Source organism: Aquarana catesbeiana, linkage group LG05 (assembly GCF_042186555.1).
Source record: "Aquarana catesbeiana isolate 2022-GZ linkage group LG05, ASM4218655v1, whole genome shotgun sequence".
Taxonomy (NCBI): domain Eukaryota; kingdom Metazoa; phylum Chordata; class Amphibia; order Anura; family Ranidae; genus Aquarana; species Aquarana catesbeiana.
Genome location: NC_133328.1, coordinates 564554759 through 564568084, shown reverse-complemented (window position 1 = coordinate 564568084; position 13326 = coordinate 564554759). Strand labels below are relative to the sequence as shown.

The 13326-nt window shown below is 40.1% G+C and overlaps 1 protein-coding gene across 2 annotated transcripts in view; it reads left to right on the top strand.

Annotated features, from left to right (window-relative positions):
- Positions 1-1447: 1447 nt before the first annotated feature.
- The window catches only part of RUNX1T1 (RUNX1 partner transcriptional co-repressor 1), a 216015-nt gene continuing 204136 nt past the window's right edge, over positions 1448-13326 (top strand). The window contains exon 1 of one of the 2 annotated variants that reach the window (XM_073631944.1): positions 1448-2475. In XM_073631944.1, the coding sequence (XP_073488045.1) occupies positions 2448-2475 (28 nt within the window). In that variant the 5' untranslated portion in view covers positions 1448-2447. Of the gene's footprint in view, positions 2476-4124; positions 4144-13326 lie in introns of those variants that run through there. The other variant, XM_073631947.1, reaches the window with a different exon arrangement.

The following is a 13326-nucleotide window of genomic DNA, read 5'->3' as shown; positions in this document are numbered from 1 at the left end:
GTATATATATATATATATATATATATATGTATTTCTGTGTGTGTGTGTGTGTGTGTGTAAAGAGTTGCATAAATTGACAGTGCTATAAAAAACCTAAAAATAAATAAAATAAAATAAATAAAATAAACCTGAAGGGGGGTCCATTGCTTTTTATTTTTTGGTGGTTTCCACTTTAAAGAGGATAGCCAAGCTTGATTGCCAGGAGATGACATTATCTGCAATTCTGGTGGTTTATACCAATGGATCAGCAAGGCGGAGGTACAGACAGACCTCTAACTGAATGAAAGAAATGAATGTGTGTATGGCCAGCTTAAAGCGGATCTTCAGTCATTTTTTTCAACTTTCCATTCATGAAATCTTCTGCCCTTGTGGTTTTAACTTTGGATAGTAAAACATTTTTTTTTCTGCCAGTAAATACCTTATACAGCCCCACTTCCTTCTTGTCTGGTCATTAGCCTAGGCTTATGACATCATGCACAGCTCTCTCTCTAACTCTCGTAAGAGTTTGCCAGTAACGGAGGGGGGATGAGTCATAAGAGGGCTAATGAAAGCTGCAGAGCTGGAGGTGTGCCTGTGTGTGTCTGCGTAAATCCAGGTAGAGAACAGGCAGCAGCTTCAGCTACCCACAATTAAAGTGGTTGTAAACCCTGTTACACCACTTGTACCTACAGGTAAGCCTTTAATAGGGCTTACCTGTAGGTACTGTAAATATCTACCATGTACGCTTGTGTCAACGTCATCGGCGCATGCGCACCGAAGAAACAGCTCAATCGTTTCATTTTTAAAGGGCCCGTGCCATGACCGGTGTCCCCCGCATGGGTGGCTCATGCGCGCTGGAGTGACATAATTGCGGCTCTGGACAATTACAGCGCCGGAGCCAGCGAACCTGGAAATAACGACGGGAGACATGTCGCCGGTCGCATCGGTGTATGGGGACCGCTGCAACAGCTGGGTCATTATGCCTTTGTCTTGCAGGGTTTTTTTTTTTTTTTATATGGGTTTACAACCACTTTAAAATGCAGCCAGACTCCGTGGAGGGAGATTTCTGCAGCATATTTGGCAAGTACAGAATCACAGTATATATAAAATAATATGCAAAGTGGTTGGAGGGAAACTTCAGAATGGCAAAGATGATTTTATTACAAATTATGTTAGCAGACTGCAGTTCCCCTTTAATTTTAAATCTGGTTGGACTGAAAATAACTTTCTGGAACATAAGGATCTTTGTATGTTAGCGTGTTAAATTGAGCCTCCTAGGTTATCCTTACCAGACCACCAAAGGACCATCTGAGACAATCCTGTGCTTCCGAACGTGTGTCCCAGGTTCTCACTATTCATGGATTGTACAGGCTATTCGTTTTCCTCTCCATATTAAGGTCAGATATCATTCTCTATTGCTACTTGCCTGAAATAGATTTTTTTTTTTAATAATTTTTGTCAGATGAAGAGGAAATGGGAGACAAGTTGCACCTCTTTGTTGTCCCTTAGACCATTACTTAATGCAAAAACAAACAGATTGAACTAAAAAAAAAAAAAAGAATGTAGTAACAGAAGGGGATTAGGATGTGAGAGAGGCTTGGATTGTGCACAGTGATGAGTCCCAGGCAGGCAGGAGGAGCTGTGACAGTCCAGATGGCCAGGGGGGAAAGTGCTTGTCTTGGGTTACTGCAGGCCAGGCAGATTTAGGGAGCAAGTTACCAGTCCACCAGGTCTAAGAGGGACAAAACATCCAGGAGAAAGCAGCAGGCACACAGCCCAAAAAAAAAAAAAAAAAGGAAAAGCCAATGTGTTGTCCCTATTGTTAGCAGGACTTGACCCTCCCTGACCCTTCCCAGACACAGATGTCTGCAGCTACCTCTATCACCTCCCACTGCTGGGGGAGCCCTCGCTGCCCTGCACCTCCCTGCCCTGCACCTGGGGGGCACCGCCCGGCCGTCTGCTGCCAGTGAGCTGCAAGCCTGACTTTACAAGGAGCCCAAGTGTCAGAGAGAGGAAGAAATAAACAGAGTGGAGGGGAGGAGGTGAAGGGAGGAGGGGAGGAAGAGATCGCAGCCTTATGGTGGAAATCAGCACAGATCAGGCTTCTTCCTCGTCGGTGACACATCCACACATCGCACCCCTCCGATCATCACAGCACCGAATATTCGTGTACAGAGTGCGGCTCCAGGGGGTGCAGCCCCTCCGGCTCAGCTCCTCACCTCCCCCAGCTGGACTCCTTCCTCCTCCTCCTCCTCCTCTTCTTCTTCTCTGACTTGTGACAGCGGACGCCGATCATCTGGTCGCATTCCTCTTCTTCTCCTACACTTTGGGGCTACGACTTTCCAGACCCCCCTCATCCCATCCCCCCTCCTTCTTCTGTATCCCCCCACCACCCCCCAGCCCAGACGTCTCCGCTTCTCCCCGGCACGGAGCAGGAACTTTTATTTGCAGTTACAAGCCTGTGGCGAATGGTGGGAATCTCAAGCCCCTTCCAGTGTAAGTAGGATGTCAGCATTCGATGCTTCTCGGAGAGGTCTCAGCTGGGGGTATGGGGGGGGGGGGGTACCTTCTTTTAGGGTCTGCTGCATCCTGACACAGCCAACGTGATACTGAAAGTTCACAGACTTTGTGGGGTGATAGGAGGGTGCAATGATCAGTTCTATATGGGGTGCAATGTACAGATCGATATGCTTGATGAGGAGGGTGCAATGTACAGATCTATATGCTTGATCAGGAGGGTGCAATGTACAGATCGATATGCTTGATCAGGAGGTTGTAATGTATAGATCTATATGCCTGATCAGGAGGGTGCAATGTATAGATCTATATGCCTGATCAGGAGGTTGTAATGTATAGATCTATATGCCTGATCAGGAGGGTGCAATGTATATATATATATGCCTGATCAGGAGGTTGTAATGTACAGATCTATATGCCTGATCAGGAGGGTGCAATGTATAGATATATATGCCTGATCAGGAGAGTGCAATATGTAGATCTATATGGGGTGATCAAGAGGGTGCAATGATCTGCTTTATATGGGGTGATCAGGGGGGTGTAATGTATAGATCTATATGGGGTGATCAGGAGGGTGCAATATATAGATCTATATGGGGTGATCAGGAGGGTGCAATGTATAGATCTATATAGGGTGAGGGTGCAATGATCTGCTCTATATGGGGTGATCAGGGGGGTGCAATGTGTAGATCTATATGGGGTGAGGGTGCAATGATCTGCTCTATATGGGGTGATCAGGGGGGTGCAATGTGTAGATCTATATGGGGTGAGGGTGCAATGATCTGCTCTATATGGGGTGATCAGGGGGGTGCAATGTGTAGATCTATATGGGATGATCAGGAGGGTGCAATGATCTGCTCTATATGGGGTAATCAGGGGGGTGCAATGTATAGATCTATATGGGGTTATCAGGAGGGTGCAATGTTCTGCTCTATATGGGGCAATCAGGAGAGTGCAATGTATAGATCTATATGGGGTGATCAGGAGGGCGCAATGATTAGATCTATAAGAGGTGATCAGAGTGGTCCAATGATTAGATCTTTATGGGATAATCAGGAGAATACAATAACCAGCTCTATATGGAGTGGTCAGGAGGGATGCAGTAAATAGCTTTATATGAGTTGATCACAAAGATATCTTGAATAGTTCTGTATGGGGTGGTCAGAAGTGTACATTGAAAAAGAAGCAATGAACCTTATATATTGTATACTTCTATATAGGTTGATCATGGTGTTATATTGTACAGCTCTGTATGGAGTGATTATGATTTTATATTATACAGCTCTGTGTGTGTCTGTGGTGATCAGACATTTATATTGTACAGCTCCATATGGGGTGATCAACATTCTTTTGTGCAGCTCTATATGGGATTAGTGTGATGTTATTGTACAGCTCTGTATAGGACGATCGTGATTTTATATTGTACAGCTCTGTATGGGATGATCAGAATTGTATATTGTACAGCTCTGTATGGGGTAATCCGATGTGTCACACTGTACAGCCCTTTCTGGGGTGATGAAGATTTTATATTGTGCAGCTCTTTACAGGGTGATGAGGAGTGCACTATTCATCTCTGTATAGGATGATCGGGATCATATATATCTGCATGGGATTGCCAGACGTGTACATTGTACACCTCTATAAAAAGTGAGCAGGAATGTACATTGTGCATATCTATATGGGGTGATGAGGAATACACACTAAAAATGGGATTTCTATTTCTATATGGGATGATCAGAGCTTATTCTGCACAGCTCTATATGCGGTGATGAGGAATACACGCTATATATGGGATTTCTATTTCTATATGGGATGATCAGAGCTTATTCTGCACAGCTCTATATGGGGTGATGCAGACTGTACAGCTTGTTTTGGGATGATGCAGGAGTATACATTATACAGCTCTATATGGAGTGATGCAAGTATGTACATTGTACAGTCTTATGGGGTGTTTTAGGCACAGTATCTATGTGGGGTGATGTAGGATTATAATATACACTGTACAGAGGTAATTTAGAAGTTTACCTTTTACGGCTCTATATGGGCTGATGCAGAAGTGTGGGAATAATACAAGATTATGCAATGCACAGCTCTTTATGGGGTAATGCAGGAGTGTACCTTATACAGCTTTATACATGGCACATGTCTATATGGGGGTGATGTAGGTCTGTGCACTGACTGGGGTGATACAGAAGAACAGATCTTTTAGAAATTGGATTTTATTTAGGGTCATGCCTAGGTATAGGTACCTTTGGGGTGATGTATAGGATAGGATATGGGCGATTGGATGTGATGCATGGGTAGTATAGTACTGATATGGGATGATGCATTGCTGAATTATCTCGCTGACATCCATTATCAGAGTAAGATTTATGTACCAATGTATTGTAAGATTTTATTTTTGAGCAATGCAGAAGTTCCATATTAGATAATAGGACTTACAATGAAGAAGTGAAGAAGTAGATATTTAAAGTTCAGTTGTGCCATTATTATTTTTATTATTATTGTTGTTATTATTATCTTTAGGGTGATGCGATATATTTATCATTTTATTGTGATTGCTCAGGTTGCTTGTGTACATGTAATAAATGTATGAATTCTATGATTTACTGGTTCTATACGGACAGTTCTAATTCCTGTCCTACTTTGTAGCCACATAGCATGAATAAAGGAGGGGGAAGGGAGAGACTGTCTGCAGCATATTGTTTAAATCGCCTTAATCAGATAGAACAAAGACGTCTTTATTACAGAATTTATGGCAAACATAGAGAGCTCTGTTATATGATGGGGGAAACAGATTTCTGTCTGAGGTTTCCAATTCTGGCTTGATGGTCTTCCAGGATATAAAGTTTAAGGAGCTTGCTGTCAGTGAACATTAAAGTGTAAGCTCCTGGGCCCAGGGCTGCATGTTATCCATGTATGTCCATGCTCCATGTGCAGCTCTGTATACACTCAGGCTGAGCAGTGAGGAATGACATAAAACAGGACCCGTCTGGCTTGGTCTCCTTATACAGTATGTGCACAGTAGCCTCTAGTCCTATGTACTTCTTCTTTTCAAGTGCAAATATTTGGCCACAACAGATCCTTGCAACATACCAGGGATGAGTTACAAAAACTCCAGCTAAAGTTTTGCTTGCAGCCAGCTATCAAAATTCCTTCTTGATAAAAAAAAAATAAGCCTTCATTGATAGTTGCAGTTTTGCTCCAGTTTGTATAGATGGGTATTTATTATGCATGTAATCCTTGAAATAATGTTATTACAGCATTTTTCCATCAGTTCCGCATCAAGCAAGTGGGCAGTGTGTTCCTGGATGACCCAGTCTATCTGTTTGTTTATCTTGACAGTGACAGTTGACACATCCAGATGACATCTATTGTAGTCCCTGTCCCAGCTTGAGCACAGTGCAGGGCTTTGCTAGGCTGCCTGTCTCTGGCCACATGTATCTTTTTCCATTGTGGAGCCTTTAATCCTGTCGTGGAAGTGACCGGGCATCTGGCCTTGTTTTCTAACAGATTTGAGGCTTGCCAGAGATAAGCAGCAGCCTGCTTTGGGTGGTTGATAGTGTGTTTTGTGTTTCCTGGTGGGACACACAATGTCATGCACAGTTTCCTTGCAGATCAGCACAGATTTCCTTAGGAAACCCAATGTGAACAGGCAGTTTCCTCCAGCTTTTTTATTTTTTTATTTTTTTGCAAGCTTCATCCAAATCAAGTTCTCAGAGCTGCCTGCCAATCCATACCGATCAATAGCTGGGTCCTGTATCTCATATTAGTCATTGTGGCTCCTGGTGGGCATCTCTGGATGATCCCAGCAGCTCCTCTCTGTCTAGATTTGGTGACAGTGGCATCGGATCAATGGTTTAATCCAAGATATGTAGCAGAGGCCAGGCACTCTATGAAGCTCATTGACATGAAGGCTTTGGATTAATTTAAAGTAATGTGCTGATCAATACAGGGCTTTTTTCATTGGTTATTTAAGCACTTTAAAATGATCAGGTTAAAACATTGTAGTCTAAAAAGGAATAAATCAATATATAAGAAGAGATACCAACGAGCATAGTCTGAGTTCTGGGCAGAAGTTCTGCTCAAATAACACTGTGTTCCAATTTTAATACTGCTGAGGACTGTTTTCAATAGACTGTATCTTGCTGCCAAATATTTAACTGTATCCAGCCTATTATATAGAAGGTTTCAGCTTAGTTAAGCCTACAATTACATGTGTGCCCAGGCGCAAAGATTGCTGTAAATAACTAGGCTTCTGATGATAAAATCAAATCCCTGGATAGTAACACAACTGGGACTCTGGAACTTTTGTGGGACTATAAGTAGCAGCATTGATGCTTGCAAGGTATGCTTAGATATGCAGGGACACAACCACAAAGCTTGCATTTCTGTTGCATAAATGTGGTCTATGAGAATGGGGCTTTGGGGGAACTATAAGTAGCAGCAGGATGCTTGCAGGGCATGCTGAGATATTACTGCTACCACAGAGCAGGTTCTGTACTTCTGCTGGATAAATGTGATCTATAAGGCTGAAGCTTTTGTGGGACTATAACTTGCAGCAAGTTGCTTGTAAGGTGTTCTGAGATATGTAGTGCTAAAGCAGCAGAGCTTGCACTTCTGCTGGACAAATGTGATCTAAAAGGCTGAAGCTTTCGTGAAACTCTGAAGCTTTCTGTGGAACTATAGATGTCAGTATCATGTTTATAAGGCATGCTGAGATATGTAGTGCTACAGCAAAGCTTGTGCCTCTACTGGACAAAAGTGACCTATAAAGCCTAAGCTTTGGTGGAACTGTAAGTAGTCGCAGGATGCTTGCAAGGCATGCTGAGATATGTAGTGCTAAAGCAGTGAAGCTTGCACTTCTCAAAGACAAATGTGATCTATGAGGCTGGAGCTTTTGTTGGACTATACGTAACAGCAGGAAGCTTGCAAGACATGCTAAGATTAGTAGGCTCAAACAGCAGAGCTTGCACTTCTGCAGGACAAAATGTGAAGTTTGAAGCATGGTGTTTGATAAGGCAGGCTGAGATATGTAGTGCTACAGCAGAGCTTACGTTTCTGCTGGACAAAGCCACCTCTGAGGCACAAGCTTTTGTGGAACTATAAGTAGTTGCAAGATGCTTGCAAGGCATGCTGAGCTATGTAGTGCTAACGCAGCAAAGCTTGCACTTCTGCTGGTCAAATATGATCTACAAGGCTTGACAGCCCTGGTAGAACTACAAATCCCAGCAGGGTTTCAATGATTTGATCGTAACACGGATCATAGTTCTATTACATGTACTAAAGTAAACACTAAAGTAAAACAAAATAAAAATCCTAAAAGCTGGGATTTTTTTCTAGAGGTGTTAATGGTCAGTGTATGTGTATATATATCTAGATCTATAGCTATATAGATCTATACATCTGTATATATAGATATATTTCACAGTTGTTCTTATCTCCTCAATGCAGGACTTTCTGTAAACTGTCAGAAGAGAAGCCATTATTTACTTTCCTTGGTGTCACCTGGGATTGGGAAGTGACATCCTTTGTGTGCTGTCTGATGTGAAAATCCCTGAAATGGGCAGTCATTGTACAGCATGGATTGGATTCATGGGATCTGCATGGAGTGGGCACAGTAATAGCTGCCTTGGCCGGCTGAGTGCTGGCTGTCTTTTGTTGTGTGGGAAACTGTCACATGCTGGGCTGGAGAAGGTGATCTGGGGACTCGGTGCCCGATTCTCACGCTCACCCTCCACACTTTGCTCATGTCTGGATCGGCTTTTAATAGCACAAATGGTGTTTTTATAAGATTTTAGTTGGCAGCCTGGAAGACAGATAGAGAGTGTGGGCTCCCAGACAGACAGATCGCTAATCACCCACCATTAATATGGGCGCTGATTGTGCATGACAATGTGGAGGAGACCTTGTGTAGCTCGACTGAGCAATACACAGCCGATCACAGGACAGGAACAATCACACCTATACACAACCGATCACAGGACAGGAACAATCACACCTATACACAACCGATCACAGGACAGGAACAATCACACCTATACACAACTGATCACAGGACAGGAACAATCACACCTATACACAACTGATCACAGGACAGGAATAAGTACACCTATACACAACCGATCACAGGACAGGAATAAGTACACCTATACACAACCGATCACAGGACAGGAACAATCACACCTATACACAACTGATCACAGGACAGGAATAAGTACACCTATACACAACCGATCACAGGACAGGAATAAGTACACCTATACACAACCGATCACAGGACATGGGCAATCACACATATACACAACCGATCCCAAGACATGGACAATCACACTCATACACAACCGATCACAGGACATGGACAATGACATCTATACACAACCGATCACACACCTACAGCACAGGGACAATGACATCTATACACAATCGATCACACACCTACTGCACAGGGTCAATCACAGTCACATGTATTCAGTAATACAACATATATATATATGTATATGTATATATATATATATATATATATATATATATATATATATATATATATATATATATATATATATGTGTGTGTGTGTGTGTGTGTGTGTGTGTTCTCTGTAAGCATGCCTCCTGCCTTTTTTTCTTTATTTACATGTATATATGCAATACATATCATGTTTTTCTTTCTTTCTTTCTTTCTTTCTTTCTTTCTTTCTTTCTTTCTTTCTTTCTTTCTTTCTTTCTTTCTTTCTTTCTTTCTTTCTTTCTTTCCTTTTATATAAATGCGTTCTTGATAAATCTGCATTTGCACAGTTGTGTTTTGAGTGTATCATATTTGTATCATAAACATTATTGTATGAAGTCATCCAAATTTCCACTTTCTGATTAATTGGACTGTTGTCTGTGTGTTGTACTGCATTTATAAATTAATTTGTACAATTATATATGACACATACTCATATTTATGTGCGTAGATCCTACATTGAAATATTGTACATATACCTGCTTTTCTTGTACGGTTCTAGGAAATAAACGAATATATATATATATATATATCATCCTGTATGTGAATAGATTAGATAGGTTGTGCAAATAGGTCATATAGATAGATAGATAGATAGATAGATAGATAGATAGATAGATAGATAGATAGATAGATAGATAGATAGATAGATAGATAGATAGATAGATAGATAAATAGATAGATAGATAGATAGATAGATAGATAGATAGATAGATAGATAGATAGATAGATAGATAGATAGATAGATGCTGTGGCTACAGGAAGTGTATGTTTATATATACATCTAAAATCTATAGCATAATTCCGCTCATATATAAAATGTGCGTGTGCGTAGAAATAGATAGATATATCTATGGATAGATAGATAGATAGATAGATAGATAGATAGATAGATAGATAGATAGATAGAATGATAGTGACTATAGCTACTTGCGCATGTATGTACCGTATATAGGTATGTAAACATCTATGGCATAACTGCGCCCGAGAAAGAAAGAAAGAAAGAAAGAAAGAAAGAAAGAAAGAAAGAAAGAAAAAGAAAGAGAAAGAAGGAAAGAAAGAAAGAAAGAAAGAAAGAAAGAAAGAAAGAAAGAAAGAAAGAAAGAAAGAGAAAGAAGGAAAGAAAGAAAGAAAGAAAGAAAGAAAGAAAGAAAGAAAGAAAGAAAGAAAGAAAGAAAGAAAAGAAAAGGGAGAAATAAAGTCTCTAGGTAGGTATGTAGAGTGTAGATAGGCGTATATGTAGAGTATATAGGTGTATACACATCTATAACATAATTTCTCCCATTTATAAAATGTATTGGTATGGTCAGAATCAGATAGATAAATAGAAGGATCCTATATGATGAGTATATGATGAGTATATGATGTGTTGGGATATGGAGGATATTGGATCCGATAGATACATAGAAGGGTCGTATATGATGAGTATAAGATGAGTATATGATGAGTATACTGTATGATGAGTATATGATGTGTTGGGATATGGAGATATTGGATCCGATAGATACATAGAAGGATCGTATATGATGAGTATATGATGTGTTGGGATATGGAGGATATTGGATCCGATAGATACATAGAAGGGTCGTATATGATGAGTATATGATGAGTATTATATTGAGTATATGATTTGCTGGGATATGGAGGATATTGTGGAGCTCTCTATAGTAGATCCTCCTGGCACAGAGCTGTGATAAGGCTCCCAGATGGAGGTGTTGTTGAACCCACAAGGAAGGAAGGACACCCAAGTCTGATGAATGTCCTCCTCGGAGAGGTCACATGAATGTGCACCACATCTGTTTACACTAATAATGAGCATAATTAAGATAAGGATTGGAGATGAAGTGATGGAGAATAGCTCCTCTCCTACAATGGTCAGATGTTGGATTTCTCACATTATCGCACGCTAAGATACACCGAATCACTTCGTTACCCCAGGCATCGTGTTTGTAACCCCTTCCCTGCCGATTGGTGAAGATGGGTTTAATCTGGGGGGTCTCTAATGCTCGCCGCTTACTATCATCAAGCTATTTCGTATATTAGCCAGGCTACATAGGTTTAAATCACTCTAATAATATTTTTGAAGCTATAGGAAATCATCCAAACTGAATGGAGATGGATCTCTCCATCCTTTCCATGGACCATTGATCAGGTGATTTTACATGGCTCTAATACAAAGAAATGGGATGTTTGTTTTGGGGACTCGATGTGGCACTTTTAGATACAATGTTGGATTGTATTTAGTCTGAGTATCAAAACAGTTCTGAAAAGATAAGTTTGTTTAGCGAATGCAATTATCAGATATGGCACGTGACATGACATTTTATATTCACTGGCCCTTTAAGAGTCCATCCAATGTGAGAAACAATGTAACAAGATAAAAGGAAAGGTTTGATTTCATTTGAATTCCTCCACATTCCATCCGGAGATGTGTCGGAGGTGTTCTGACTTTCCTCCTTGTTCCTGTGATAGTCCCTGTGAGGACAATGTTTGGACATTATTGGATTAGTTCTGGAGTGGAGAAGGACCCCCCCCCCAACCATCCTCTGTCTGATGTGCCAGAGGGATCCCCTCCCCCACCCCCTGGGTGATGTGACCACTCTTCATTCTCACTCACTACAGACACATCGTGATCTTCAACACACATCGAGCAGACTTCTGTAAGATTGTATAGTAAATCAGGGCACAATAGGACATCGGAAGCAGATCGCAAGGAAAGGGTCAGAACCTGATGGCATTACATTCTATAGAAAGAGTCTGGAAGCAGGATCATTACAGGATCATTACAGGATCATTACAGCAGCTCCAGCTCTAGAAAAAGGAAATTTACTGCCATCTCTGCATTGCATCCTTACATCAGGCTGTGATCTGCCAACCCAGCACATTACCCCCTGTATATGTCATGGAATGAAAAATCATTGGCAATAATTAGCCTGAATAATTAATACAATTAATTAAAACACCAAGGAGGTTCATACTACTAAACATATGTTGAGAGAGCAAAAGGGATGCAAGTTGCTTTGGTTATGTATAGTAGAATAAAAGGCTGATAATAAAAGGGATGGATATATTATTTATATGCAGCTAATGTGTGTGCGTGTATATATGTATAGATATATATATAGATATAGAGTCTATCGATCGATCGATTGATAGATAGATAGATAGACTCTATATCTATCTATCTATCTATCTATCTATCTATCTATCTATCTATCTATCTATCTATCTATCTATATATATATATGTGTGTATGCATATACTGTATACAATGTGCACACACAAATCATATGCACACATATATATTCCAGGTAATAATGTAGTGCCAACACAGTGCTTTAAATATATTGTACAGTCACACCAGTTCTCAAGGAGCTTACAATATAAATTCTTACATGCATACATATACATATTAGGATCACTATGGACAGGAGCCAATTAATCTACCAGTATGTTTTTGAGTAGATATATAGCTATATAGATAGATATACTGTATATACAGTATGTATGTATATGTATATATATATATATATATATATATATATATATATATATATATATATGTAAATGCATACAGTATATACAGTGTACACACACACACACACACACACATATATATATATATATATATATATATATATATATATATATACACATATACATTTGCAATAATGTCCACCAAATGTATATAGATAGATAGATAGATAGATAGACAAATCTGTTGGGTTTTGCAGAGCTCCCACATATCTAGGTGGCCTGGATTTTCTTGGCCCCTGAATTAATTGCATTACATTTTCTCTTATTAATCTATTTTCCAATAACATGTATAATCTTATAGTTATAATTTGATAAATGCCACACTAAAATCCTGTGCTTGTTTTTACATATAATTTTAATAATAACCAGCTCATCTGAAGGTTCACCTTTTTATTATAACATTGCAGGAAATGGTGATAATATAATATAATATAATATAATATAATATAATATAATATAATATAATACACAGGACATGTATAATGTAGAGGACTGTGTATGCATGTTCTTGCACTGGTTCTAGTCACTTTTGGTGTCATGTTCTTTTTTTTTTTTTTTTTTCGGTCCCTGTCTGAAATCTTTGCCAGTCTCCCCCCTCTCTTTCTCTATCTCTCTCTCTCTCTCTCTCTCTCCCTTTCACCTTCCTCTTCTCTCTTCTCCAATCTCACCACTGCCTCCCCTCTACATCTGGGCCATGCTGATACTGTAATCAGTGTGCTGCACATTGCCTGTCTCCTCAGCCTCACACATTGTGCTGTCCTGGTGACAAGCCTCTGGCTCTAGATAAG